This window comes from Nerophis ophidion, linkage group LG13 (genome assembly GCF_033978795.1).
Source record: "Nerophis ophidion isolate RoL-2023_Sa linkage group LG13, RoL_Noph_v1.0, whole genome shotgun sequence".
Lineage (NCBI taxonomy): Eukaryota > Metazoa > Chordata > Actinopteri > Syngnathiformes > Syngnathidae > Nerophis > Nerophis ophidion.
In genome coordinates this window covers 51,075,247-51,089,614 of record NC_084623.1, presented here as the reverse complement: position 1 = coordinate 51,089,614, position 14,368 = coordinate 51,075,247, and the positions used below count along the sequence as shown (strand labels likewise).

General features: G+C 39.7%; 1 protein-coding gene across 1 annotated transcript; it reads right to left on the bottom strand.

The window, feature by feature from the left end:
• Positions 1 to 383: 383 nt before the first annotated feature.
• Positions 384 to 13,771, bottom strand: im:7138535 (uncharacterized protein LOC797998 homolog). The gene is made up of 8 exons (XM_061919163.1): positions 13,599 to 13,771; positions 13,329 to 13,435; positions 4,986 to 5,111; positions 4,620 to 4,870; positions 4,474 to 4,554; positions 2,399 to 2,515; positions 894 to 1,040; positions 384 to 817 (listed from the first exon to the last, which is right to left on the bottom strand). The coding sequence occupies exons 1-8, from the start codon at positions 13,640 to 13,642 to the stop codon at positions 665 to 667; spliced, it is 1,026 nt and encodes a 341-aa protein (XP_061775147.1). The 5' UTR covers positions 13,643 to 13,771; the 3' UTR covers positions 384 to 664.
• Positions 13,772 to 14,368: the final 597 nt, after the last annotated feature.

The following is a 14,368-nucleotide window of genomic DNA, read 5'->3' as shown; positions in this document are numbered from 1 at the left end:
TAAAAGGTTCATTTGTTCAACCTTGGCCCGCGGCTTTGTTCAATTTTAAATTTTGGCCCACTCTGTATTTGAGTTTGACACCCCTGCTGTATCCCATGACTTCCATTTTCTCATGTCGACTTCCCTAATTCCTAATTTCAACTGTCTCATAATTTCGATCTTACAATTATGATTTTCAATTTCATTATTTCAACTTATTTACTCATAAGACTTAGTAGTTTTTTTAGTGGCAAAAACAGCTTCCATAAAAATATATACATTTAGTTAGTCATTATATTACATATTAGTTTACCTATAAAAGACAAATCATCAGCCTTTTTTTTTTAAACAATAAGCGTTGGATTTATCATGAGTAAAAACATGTTATGAATGACAAGACAACGCAGCATTATTTTTGTTTAATAAATCGCCACATTTGGAAAGGGTGAAAATAGAATGAAAAATCTAATCAATTTCATTTATATCTCCCAAAAGATTACAAAGCATATACCTGTACATTACAGATTCAACAAGGTTTAAAAAACATAATATAGTGCAACAGGTAGTTTTCTACCAAATAATCATAAATAATCATTTGTTGCATTCCACTGGCATTTTTAGAGTACTTTTTTTTTTCCCCAAAAAGAAAACTTCCGCTAGGCTGTAAACTGTAAACATTTACACACTATTCCCTCTTCCCCTTTCTCTTTTTCTTTGGATTGTCTCTCCACTGACGGCGTCCACCTCCTTGTCCTGTTCGTCGCTCTCCCCAGCTCGGCATCGGTGCCTCGATTTCCCCAGGTCGACCCCCTCTGTCCGGCACTTGGCCCATAAGTTTCTAGTCATCACAGAAGAATTGTCTCGTCTGTAATTCTGTGTCTAGCAGACTTTCTAATGAATAACAATTTTTTTACCTTGTAAACATTTGTAGTTATTCCAGCTTTGATGGGCTGGATACAAGACTGATCCTCTCTGGCAGCCAATAGGAGAGGGATGGAGACTCGGGACAAAACAGCAATCGATTCGAGAGGTGGGACAGATGCCAGCGCTTCACTACGCTCCTGTGGAAACATAAACAAACCGTTGACAGAGGAGGAACAAAGTCATTAGAAAACCTTTGTAAAAAAAAAAAAATAAAAAATTAAAACGGGGGAAAAAAATAAGAGTACAAAAAGAGTGAAAGTGCTAACATTTAAAGGCCTACTGAAATGAGATTTTCTTATTCAAACGGGGATAGCAGGTCCATTCTATGTGTAATACTTGATCATTTCGTGATATTGCCATATTTTTGCTGAAAGGATTTAGTAGAGAACATCGACGATTAAGTTTGCAACTTTTGGTCGCTAATAAAAAAGCCTTGCCTTTACCGGAAGTAGCAGACGATGTGTGCCTGACGTCACGGGTTGTAGGGCTCCCCACATCCTCACATTCTTTATAATGTGAGCCTCCAGCAGCGAGAGCTATTCGGACCGAGAAAGTGACAATTTCCCCATTAATTTGAGAGAGGATGAAAGATTTGTGGATGAGGAAATTTAGAGTGAAGGACTAGAAGGAAAAAAAAACAAAGTTAAAAAAAAATATGCGATTGCAGTGAGAGTGATTCAGATGTTTTTAGACACATTTACTAGAAACATTTTGGGAAATCCCTTATCTGCCTATTGTGTTGCTAGTGTTTTAGTAAGTTAAATAGTACTTGATAGTCGGAGGGGTGTGGCCACGGGTGTGTTGAGGGAAGTCACGAAGAAGCTGCAGCAGGACAGAAGCTCCGCTGATCTCCGGTAAGAGGCGGCTTATTACCACAATTTTCTCACACAAAACTGCCGGTTGACATGTAGTCGGGATCCATGTTCGCTTGACCGCTCTGATCCATAGTAAAGCTTCACCTCCGGGAATTTTAAACAAGGAAACACCCTGTGTTTGTGTGGCTAAAGGCTAAAGCTTCCCTCCTCCATCTTTCTACTTTGACTTCTCCATTATTAATTGAACAAATTGCAAAAGATTCAGCAACACAGATGTCCAAAATACTGTGTAATTGCGCCATGAAAAGAGACGACTTTTAGCCGTAAGTGGTGCTGGGTTAATATGTCCCCTTCAACCAATAACGTCACAAACACGCGTCATCATTCCGCGACGTTTTCAACAGGAAACTCCGCGGGAAATTTAAAATTGTAATTTAGTAAACTAAAAAGGCCGTATTGGCATGTGTTGCAATGTTAATATTCCATCATTGATATATAACCTGTCAGACTGCGTGGTCGGTAGTAGTGGGTTTCAGTAGGCCTTTAAAGAACAATACTTGTGTTTTAAAAATATATATTTTTAATAGTATTTGACAAAAAGGATGCCATAAAGCCAGTGAAGTTGGCCCTCATTATTGCAAATATTAAAACAAAATTGTAGTGTGATTGCTCATTCCTACCTTCTGCTCGTCTCCCCACGCAAACGACTGGAGAGAAACCTGAAAGCGTTTGATCATCATTTGCTGCCGGCAGCCGTAGTCGTCGGACAGGACTCGATTTATTTTTTCGAGCCGCGTCTGGGGAAGTGAGAAGACGCGTTACCTTATGGCAGTGGTTCTCAAACTTTTTTTTGTCATCTCCCACTTTGGACAAGGGGGAGTTTTCAAGCCCCACCTGCCCCCATCACCCCAACAGAACGCTAATGCCAAGCTCAACATTTTCAAATTTATTGAACATGAAGTAACATTCAAGTTGTATACATTCAAACTCCATCAATCCATCCATTTTCTACCGCTTATTCCCTTTCGGGGTGGCGGGGGGCGCTGGCGCCTATCTCAGCTACAATCGGGCGGAAGGCAGGGTACACCCTGGACAAGTCGCCACATTCAAACTCAATAACATAAAATAACATCAAGTTCAACAATAAATCAAATAACTACTCGGCCAGTTTACTTTGAAAGAAATCAAGTGGCTTATTGACGTGATTGGGGTGTGTGGTCTCGAGGTCAATCAATCAATCAATGTTTATTTATATAGCCCCAAATCACAAATGTCTCAAAGGACTGCACAAATCATTACGACTACAACATCCTCGGAAGAACCCACAAAAGGGCAAGGAAAACTCACACCCAGTGGGCAGAGAGAATTCACATCCAGTGGGACGCCAGTGACAATGCTGACTATGAGAAACCTTGGAGAGGACCTCAGATGTGGGCAACCCCCCCTCTCTAGGGGACCGAAAGCAATGGATGTCGAGCGGGTCTAACATGATACTGTGAAAGTTCAATCCATAGTGGCTCCAACACAGCCGCGAGAGTTCAGTTCAAGCGGATCCAAGACAGCAGCGAGAGTCCCGTCCACAGGAAACCATCTCAAGCGGATCAGCAGCGTAGAGACGTCCCCAACCGATACAGGCGAGCGGTCCATCCTGGGTCCCGACGAGCGGTCCATCTTGGGTCTCGACTCTGGACAGCCAGTACTTCATCCATGGTCATCGGACCGGACCCCCTCCACAAGGGAGGGGGGGACATAGGAGATAGAAAAGAAGCGGCAGATCAACTGGTCTAAAAAGGAGGTCTATTTAAAGGCTAGAGTATACGGATGAGTTTTAAGGTGAGACTTAAATGCTTCTACTGAGGTAGCATCTTGAACTGTTACCGGGAGGGCATTCCAGAGTACTGGAGCCCGAACGGAAAACGCTCTATAGCCCGCAGACTTTTTTTGGGCTCTAGGAATCACTAATAAGCCGGAGTCTTTTGAACGCAGATTTCTTGCCGGGACATACGGTACAATACAATCGGCAAGATAGGCTGGAGCTAGACCGTGTAGTATTTTATACGTAAGTAGTAAAACCTTAAAGTCACATCTTAAGTGCACAGGAAGCCAGTGCAGGTGAGCCAGTACAGGCGTAATATGATCAAACTTTCTTGTTTAAAGGTGTCTCTTTAATTTGTTGGGTCTCATGCCGTCTGCTGCTAGCGGTTTTAGACACAGAACACACAGAGGTCTCTCCTCTGCCCCCACCACCGTTGCCATGAATCGAAGAGCAAGATACCCTTCATCATATTTTCTTTTCGGTTGGCTTTTTGGTTGATTAAGCTCGTCAGGTTTTTGTTTCTCTGCAGGCGCTGGCTCTGGCTCGACGACCTTTGAGGTGCGAGTCACAAATGTATCCATTTTGTGTCATTGTGGTTCACACATTAGCCTGCTACCCATCCGCGTGAAAGATTGTTCCACTTAGCCCCGCCCCCATTAGTTACTGTTGCTATGTCCGTCAAACTTTCGCTCCTACCTAGAAATTTAAAGCCGAGAGGAAAAATAAGTAATTTACATTTATTTATATAGCGGATTTCACAGACAGAATCACAAAGTGATTTAGAGTGTGTATAGAAAATGAAAGCATAGTAAAAAAAAAAAAAATTTAACGGGAAATTTACTCCCGCTCCTCACGCCCAACCTGTCATGTCTCTAATCCCCACCAGTGGGGCCCGCCCCACACTTTGAGAAACGCTGGGGTGGAGCGCACGCGACGTACCCACTGCTCTGAGCTGAGGCTGGCGTTAAGAAGAGGCTCCGACATGGTTCCGACAGGAAGACGAGCGACCCTCGACTCCACCTGCATGAAAACCAATGGAATCAGTACAAAACTTTTCTTTGAGTTCATAGGGAGATTTCGCTCACCTCATGCAGCACATCAGGGTAAGCAGTGGAAGCGTCCATGTTTAGCGCATGAAGCAGCAGTATCCATTCCGCCTGCATCTCCGCAGAACTTTGTAATTTATCTGAATCACTGTCACCATATTCCTGGGAAAGCGCCGTGGTATTCGCCACCCTCTGCCCTTTTTCAGACTCCTCGCCACTCGTTTCATCCTGGGGACGCAGCTCTCTGTGCTTGATTATATGAGCGGCTTCCAATTCAGATACTAGGAAGTCTGGGGAAGTTTTTACAGGTCAACATGTTGCATATGCTGCACATTACTGGCTTGTGTTGAGGTTTGCAATTACCTTAAACACAAAACCTCATGGCTTCTCCTTATTGTTGCTCACCAGTGACTTTGTTGAGGGTGTTGGGCTCCAGCATCTCGGATGTCTTCCCGGTGAGAGGAGAGTGCAGGTCTGACAGCATGTTTCTCAGCTCTTTCACCAGCAAGACGCTACTTCCCCCACCTGAATCTGCAAGAAAGGAAAAGTTTTAGTACGTACACCAGGGGTGCGGCCGGTAGCTAGTTTTTTTTCTCCTAGTGGTTAGGGCAGGGGTCACCAACGCGGTGCCCGCGGGCACCAGGTAGCCCGTAAGGACCAGATGAGTAGCCCGCTGGCCTGTTCTAAAAATAGCTCGAATAGCAGCACTTACCAGTTAGCCGCCTCTATTTTTTAAATGTTATTTATTTAATAGCAATGTGGCTCGGTTTCTTAAAGACGGGCTCTTTACTTGAGTTTAAGCCGTGAAAACTACAGGACAAGACATGAAATACAACGGTTTTAGAAATAGTTCAGTCCCAGGCAAACAAGGTGCCAAACAAAAATAGCTACATCGTGGCCGCCTGCCACTTCGGAGGTTCTTGGGCAGCAAACACTCCAGTGTTGTGCAACTACATGAGCGTACAAAAATCAAACCAATGCACTCCACAAATATACAGAACATTTCATCACAATATGACAAATACCTTGTTCAGCTAGCCAAATGTTCCCGCTGCTGCTGATGGCCCAAAGTCCTTTGCATGTCTGCAACTCCAAACACCACACCAAATCTCGCGAGAATAGCGGTGTGACAAAGAAAATAAATTGCCCTTTTTATAGTAAACCAAATGTGTCTTATTTACAAAAAAAATATAACATGACTTCAGAACCATAATAATTTACAACAAAAAATGTCAACCCTTAAAACAAAAAATATTAAGTGTAAGTTTTCAACAACACTTACAAGCAAGCTGGTCTCGCTTTGCTCAACATTTTTAATTCGAAGAGAGAAAAAACTCAAAAAGAATTTGAAAATCCAAGAATTTTTTTTAAAGACTTGGTCTTCACTTGTTTAAATACATTTATTTATTTTTTTACTCTGCTTCTTATAACTTTCAGAAAGACAATTTTAGAGAAAAAAATACAACCTTAAAAATTATTTCAGGATTTTTAAACACATATACCTTTTTACCTTTCAAATTCCTTCCTCTTCTTTCCTGACAATTTAAATCAATTTTCAAGTGTTTATTTATTTTTTTGTAAAGAATAATAAATACATTTTATTTAATTCTTCATTTTGACTTCTGTTTTTTCGACGAAGAATATTTGTGAAATATTTAAATATAGCGCTTTTCTACCTTCAAGGTACTCAAAGCGCTTTGACACTACTTCCACATTTACCCATTCACACACACATTCACACACTGATGGAGGGAGCTGCCATGCAAGGCAGCTAACCAGCACCCATCAGGAGCAAGGGTGAAGTGTCTTGCTCAAGGACACAACGAACGTGACGAGGTTGGTACTAGGTGGAGATTGAACCAGGGACCCTCGGGTTGCGCACAGCCACTCTACCACTGCGCCACGCCGTCCCCAAACTTATTATGATTAAAATTCCCAAAAATTCTTCTGGCAAATGTAGAAAATCTTTAGAATCAAATTTAAATCTTATTTCAAAGTCTTTTGGATTTCTTTTAAAATTTTTGTTCTGGAAAATCTAGAAGAAATAATGATTTGTCTTTGTTAGAAATATAGCTTGGTCCAATTTGTTATATATTCTAACGAAGTGCAGATTGGATTTTAACCTCTTTAAAACATGTCATCGAAATTCTAAAATTAATCTTAATCAGGAAAATTTACTAAACGATGTTCCATAAATTATTTTTTAAATTTTTGCAAAAAGATTCGAATTAGCTAGTTTTTCTCTTCATTTTTTGGGTTGAATTTTGAATTTCAAAGAGTCGAAATTGAAGATAAACTATGTTTCAATATTTAATTGTCATTTTTTTCCAGTTTTCTCCTCTTTTAAACCGTTCAATTAAGTGTTTTTTTTCATCATTTATTATCTACAAAAAACCTTCCGTAAAAGGAAAAAAAATGTACGACGGAATGACGGACAGAAATACCCATTTTTTTATACATATAGATTTATTTATTAAAGGTAAATTGAGCAAATTAGCTATTTTTGGTAATTTATTTAAGTGTGTATCAAACTGGTAGCCCTTCGCATTAATCAGTACCCAAGAAGTAGCTCTTGGTTTCAAAAAGGTCGGTGACCCCTGGGTTAGAGTGTCCGCCCTGAGATCGGTAGGTTGCGAGTTCAAACTTTGGCCGAGTCATACCAAAGACTATTCAAATGGGAACTATTACCTCCCGGCTTGGCACTCAGCATCAAGGGTTGGAATTGGGGGTTAAATCACCACAAAATGATTACCGGGCGCGGCACCGCTGCTGCCCACTGCTCCCCTCACCTCCCAGGGGGTGAACAGGCGGATGGGTCAAAAGCAGAGGACAAATTTGACCACACCTGGTGTGTGTGTGACAATCATTAGTACTTCAACTTAACTTTTGCTAATTTAGCATGTATGCACCACAGCCCTATTAGTTGACAAATGATACCTAAGCTAATTTTGTAAGTATACACCTCAGTCATATTTTGGTACTTGATGCATGCTAACGTTAGCATGTTAGCATTTCAAAAAATAAATTCAGGTACACACCTCAGAGAAGTATATTTTGGTTCTTGAAGCATGTTAGTCCACATTTTAGCATGCTGTATAGTGTCATATTTTTGTATTTAAATAATGCTAGCCTGTTTAGCTAATTTTGCTCATATTTTTCCTTATTTGACACTATCTGGCCAGCAAGCCAACTGTTAGCATCTCAGTTCGGCTTTGGCTCTTCAGCATTCCCACAAAATTTCTACCTAAATTACATTTTGTAGTTCTTTGAAAAAATTACATATATTGTACTGGTTTTGAAGGGGAACACTACCAAAATGGGCACCCAATTGGGTAAATGTTAGAGCTGACAATACACTAATATGTACAGTATATACTGTATATATCGTATTTTTCGGACTATAAGTCAAATTTTTTTTCATAGTTTGGGGGTACGACTTATGCGTGTGAAATTATCAACATATTACTGTAAAATATCAAACAATATTATTTAGCTCATTCACATAAGAGACTAGACGTATAAGATTTCATGGGATTTAGCGATTAGGAGTGACAGATAGTTTGGAAAACGTATAGCATGTTCTATATGTTATAGTTATTTGAATGACTCTGAAGTGTATGTTATGTTAACATAGCAGGCACCTTCTCAGTTGGTTATTTATGCGTCATATAACATACACTTATTCAGCCTGTTCACTATTCTTTATTTATTTTAAATTGCCTTTCAAATGTCAATTTTTGGTGTTGGGTTTTATCAAATAAATTTCCCCCAAAAATGCGACTTATACGCCAGTGCGACTTATATGTGTTTTTTTCCTTCTTTATTAAGCATTTTCGGCAGGTGCGACTTATACTCCGAAAAATACGGTAGTCATATTTGTGGCATGCCTGCACAGACAGCAGTAATTATTGCACAGCAATATGGATAAAATTAAACATGTGAACACTATAATTAAGCACAAATTCCATTTATATTTAATCAAACCTTTTTTTTTTTCCACTTGATTTTAATTTATTTTCAAAATACGTATGGAGCGGTACATATCCGGTAAAATACGGATGTAGGGCATACTTGCCAAACCTCCAGATTTTCCCGTTAGACTCCCGAATTTCAGTGCCCCTCCAGAAAATCTCCCGGGGCAACCGTTCCCCCAAATTTCTCCCGATTTCTACCCAGACAACATTATTGGGGGCGTGCCTTAAAGGCACTGCCTTTAGCATCCTCTAACACCTGTCGTCACGTCCGCTTTTCCTCCATGCAAACAGCGTGCCGGCCCAGTCATATATTATATGCGGCATTTACACACACATTAGTGAATGCAAGGCATTCTTGATCAACAGCCATTTAAGTCACACTGAGGGTGGCCGTATAAACAACTTTAACACTGCGAACCCACACCAAACAAGAATGACAAACACATTTCGGGAGAACATTCACACCGCAACACAACAGAACAAATACCCAGAAGCCCTTGCAGCACTAACTCTTCCGGGACGCTACAATATACACCCCCGCTACCACCAACCCACCCCCCATTTCCTGAATTCGGAGGTCTCAAGGTTGGCAAATATGCACTAGTATACTCTGGACTGAAGCTGTGTGCCTTCATAGTTTTTGTAGCTGTTGTTTTGAGGCATGTTTGAAAAAAAAAAAAAAATGCACTTTGTGAAAGTCAAAGTATAGTATTCCCCATAGTTGTAGTGGGTATTAGTATTAACTCAGGGAGAGCATGTCCCAAATTCCAAACTGTTTTTTTGAGGCATGTTACAAAAATAATGCACTTTGTGACTTCAATATTAAAAAATGCAGTGCCATGTTGGCACTTTTTTCTATAACTGGAGTTGAAGTTGTTCTCTTATTTTGGAAAACTTTGTTTTTGATTGATTGATTGAAACTTGTATTAGTAGATTGCACAGTACAGTACATAATCCGTACAATTGATTACTAAATGGAAACACCCGAATAAGTTTTTCAACTTCCACGTTAATCAATTCATGTTTAATGCATCCAGCGGGGCATCACAACAAAGTTAGAAATAATAATGTGATAATTCCACGACTGTATATATCGGTATAGCTTGATATCGATATCGGTAATTAAGAGTTAGACAATATCGAAATATATCAGCAAAAAAGCCATTATCGTACATCTCTAGTAACTAGTAGATAGATAGATAGTACTTTATTGATTCATTCAGGAGAGTTCCTTCAGGAAAATTAAAATTCCAACAGCAGTGTACAGAGTTGAGATCAATTTAAATAAAAGTAAAAAGTAAATAATGGGGGTTTAAATGGAAACAAAATAGAGAAATATTACAATAAGAATAAAAAATAAAAAGCAACAATGGGAATAAAAATATAACAGTAAAATAAGAATATAACAAGACAAAGTAGGCAGTAGTGACCATGTTATGAAAACGTATTGCACTGTTATTGTTTTGCATCCCCTGTCATCCTAGTACCCCCCGCCCCCCACCCCAGAGAGGAGTTGTACAGTCTAATGGAGTGTGGGACAAAGGAGTTTTTGAGTCTATTAGTCCTGCACTTGGGATGAAGCAGTCCAGCACTGAACAGGCTCCTCTGGCTACTGATAACGCTATGCAGAGGTTGACTGGCATCATCCAGGATGCTCACTAATTTGTCAACAGTCCTCTTCTCTGCCACCGTCGCAAGTGAGTCCAGTTTCATTCCCATTGTAGAACCGGCCCGCCTGATCAGTATATCATGCAAAAGCGCAGATTACAATCATTGAAATACTTTGTATAGTTCAAGACTTACAGTAATTTTAAAACATCACTCTACATCATAATGGCAGCTACAGCTTCCATCATAAAGATTGGAGAAAAATATTTGAGAATGTATGGCGGGCCAGATTGAAACGCTTAACGGGGCCGCATGTGGCGCCCGGGCCTTAATTTTCCCAGGTCTACTCTACACTAATTCACATGGTCACATTTTGTAAAGACATGCACCTGGGGATAGCTTGATTGGTAACACTAAATTGGCCCTAGTGTGTGAATGTGAGTGTGAATTTTGTCGGTCTATCTGTGTTGGCTCTGTGATGAGGTGGCGACTTGTCCAGGGTGTATCCCGCCTTCCGCCCTGATGAATGAATGAATGGTTTATTTTGAGCCATGCAAACAAAACAAAAGAATTACATAAAATACAAAAGAAATATATAAATACATTATTTTTACACCTACATTGAAAACATTACATGTGACTAATCTTTTGTAGATGTCAAGATTGGCTCAAAAGGGAGTGGGAAGAAGTAAACTTATAGTGGGGCGGCATAGCTCGGTTGGTAGAGTGGCCGTGCCAGCAACTTGAGGGTTGCAGGTTCGATTCCCGCTTGTGCCATCCTAGTTACTGCCGTTGTGTCCTTGGGCAAGACACTTTACCCACCTGCTCCCAGTGCCACCCACACTGGTTTAAATGTAACTTAGATATTGGGTGTCACTATGTAAAGCGCTTTGAGTCACTTGAGAAAAGCGCTATATAAATATAATTCACTTCACTTCACATATTAGGTCCCACCCCTATACATATACAATATATATTTGCAATATATAATACAATAATATATATAATATAATTCAGTTCAGTGGTTGCTGCGTAGATGCTATATATTATCTATATATAATACATTTAAATTCACACACACTTACATATATAAACACACATACATACAATTTATATATATATATATATACATACATACATACACACATATATATACATACATATACATATACATACATATATATATATATATATATATATATATATATATATATATATATATATATACACACATACATACACATACACACATAATCACATACATACACAAATGCATATACCCAAAATACACGTGTCCATCATGCACACACACACACACACACACACACACACACACACACACACACACACACACACACACACACACACCTATATAAATACTATATATATAATAGTATATATATCCATCCATCCATCCATTTTCTACCGCCTATTCCCTTTCGGGGTCGCGGGGGGCGCTGGCGCCTATCTCAGCTACAATCGGGCGGAAGGCAGGGTACACCCTGGACAAGTCGCCACCTCATCGCAGGGCCAACACAGGCTCGGGATAGTATATATAATATACACTTTTGTCTAAACATTATTAACAGTTTATGGTGCCTATGGGAACAAGCTTTCATTTTGACTGTGATATTAGTGGTTAAAAGTGGATCTGTGGCTGTGGAGCTACTGCCCCTGATCAACAGGACCTGAGGACCACTATTGCTATGTGTCCTATGCTGTGCATTAAAAGAGACGAGGGGAGCCCCCTGCCAGAGGAGTTATCCACGAACATAAGATCCCCCACTCGCCTGCCCTGTACTCCAGATAGTGTACTTATTATGTGTCCTATGCTGTGCATTAAATCCAATCCAATCCAATCCACTTTATTTATATAGCACATTTAAACAACAATAACGTTTCCAAAGTGCTGCACAGCCATGTTAAAAACAATATTATGCTCCACCAATGACTGAATAAAACAAAAAATGAATAAAAATAAAACCAATAAAAATAATATAAAAACAAATATGATTAAAAACTATTTTAAAGGGTAAAATCAATTAAAACAGTAAAATAAAAATAAAAGTGTATAAAAAACACAGAGGACAACAGAGGACAGAGGACCACACAACTCACATAGTGTTAAAAGCCAAAAAATAAAAGTGGGTCTTAAGACGAGACTTAAAACACTCCACTGTGGAAGCAGTTTGAACATGGAGCGGCAGAGTGTTCCAGAGCTTAGGGCCGACCACAGAGAAGGCCCTGTCTCCCCTGGTTTTAAGTCTGGTCTTGGGCACCACGAGCTGGAGCTGGCTTTCGGACCTCAGAGCGCGCGCAGGGATGTAAATTTGGATGAGGTCTGAGATATATTGAGGTGCCAGTCCATGTAAAGATTTAAAAACAAACAGCAATGTTTTAAAATCAATTCTAAAATGAACAGGGAGCCAGTGCAAACTCTGAAGAATTGGGGTTATATGCTGGCGTTTCCTGGCCCCTGTTAAAAGTCGTGCTGCCGCGTTCTGGACTAACTGCAACCGGGAGAGAGCTTTTTGGCTAATGCCAGCATAAAGTGCATTGCAGTAGTCCAGGCCACTTGAAATAAAAGCATGCACGACTTGTTCAAAAAGGTTAAAAGATAAAAACGGTTTAACCTTTACTAAAAGACGAAGGTGATAAAAACACGATTTTAAAACGCCATTGACTTGTTTGTCTAGTTTAAAATGGCTGTCTATAGTGACGCCAAGGCTGGTGACTTTGGGACGCACATAATTAAAAGAGACTAATGCAGCAATCCCGAAAGGGACAAGCGGTAGAAAATGGATGGATGGAAATTTTGTATTCAAAGCGATTAAAGGGCCATTCCGCCGAATCAGTGGCATTGTCATAATCCCCACAATAGGTATACCATAACATCCATTTTCTACCACTTATTCCCTTTCGGGGTCGCGGAGGGCGCTGGCGCCTATCTCAGCTACAATCGGGCGGAAGGCAGGGTACACCCTGGACAAGTCGCCACCTCATTGTCGCCAACACAGATAGACAGACAACATTCACACTCACATTCACACACTAGGGCCAATTTAGTGTTGCCAATCAACCTATCCCCAGAACAACTGTACCGTATTTATATTATTATTAAACAAGTATTACTCAACAGACACGTGTTTTTAGGACAACTTTCTACCTTGAAGGTCCGGACACAAACTCTTCAACTGGGATGTCAGCCAGGTGAGCAGCGGGCAAGGAAGTTCATCACAAGTACACCTCAATAAGCAGCGAGCATCTGGATACCTGTGCAGTTAATAATAATAATGACATACTTTACAAAAGTGAATGTTGAGTTTGTATGGCAGAAAGAGACAATACGCAGAAATGTGCTACATTTCAATTGAGCTAACGATAGCGTGATAAGGACCTATGAGCGACTACTTACCAAATATTACTTATTACTTACCCCAACGCTTTAATTGCAGAAACTATCCCGACATTCCTCTCCATTTCTATATTAACGTTTAGTGTAAAAAGTCGAGGATAAAGTTGGTCTTTTACTATTTAGTAAGTCGTGTTTTGATGTTGTGTGCTGCCTTCTACGTTTATTTTAAGTAAATTAACAGCATGTTTGTAGCTCACTGCCCCCTGCCGTCTGGAGAGTGAACATACAACAACGACGCTGTAGCTCAGGGGTGTCCAAACTTTTTCCACTGGGGGCCGCAGACTGAAAAATCAAAGTATGCTGGGGCCATTTTGATATTTTTCTTTTTTAAAAGCAATACAATAGTTGTTGTTGTTTTTTTTACCTTTATGGCTTTCCTCAAGTTTGGTTCCTAGTCTCCGGAAGGGTCTCAGTCATAAAAATGTTAGAAATAAGTCATTATTATTTTTTATTTGTTTTCATTTAACGCTTGAATCTCGAGATCAACTTGAAGTATGTCTGTCTTTAAAAAAATATATATATATTTAGTTTTTTATGTTTATGGCCTTTATGTCAAAACCCTTATTTATATGGCAAACATACGAACTATGCAACATTGTCCCCCAAAACATTTCAAAGTGGAATGTTTGACGTAAAGTAATTGGAACCCTAAATAGGTCAATAATTCATAACAATAAAAAAAGAATAAGTGTTGAAAAAAAGCCAAATGTATATATATATATTTTTTTTTCATTTTTAACGCTTAAGTCTGTAGATCTCTTGATTATAAGATTTTATCATTTTTTTCATAC

Excerpts from the sequence above, each read along its gene's own strand:
- im:7138535 (XM_061919163.1), bottom strand. The coding sequence starts at position 13,642 with ATGGAGAGGAATGTCGGGATAGTTTCTGCAATTAAAGCGTTGGG. Across the intron at positions 5,112-13,328 it reads TTTGTGTCCGGACCTTCAAG|ATTCAGGTGGGGGAAGTAGC; the intron begins GTAGAAAGTTGT and ends CCTTTCTTGCAG. Across the intron at positions 1,041-2,398 it reads CGTGGGGAGACGAGCAGAAG|GAGCGTAGTGAAGCGCTGGC; the intron begins GTAGGAATGAGC and ends ATGTTTCCACAG.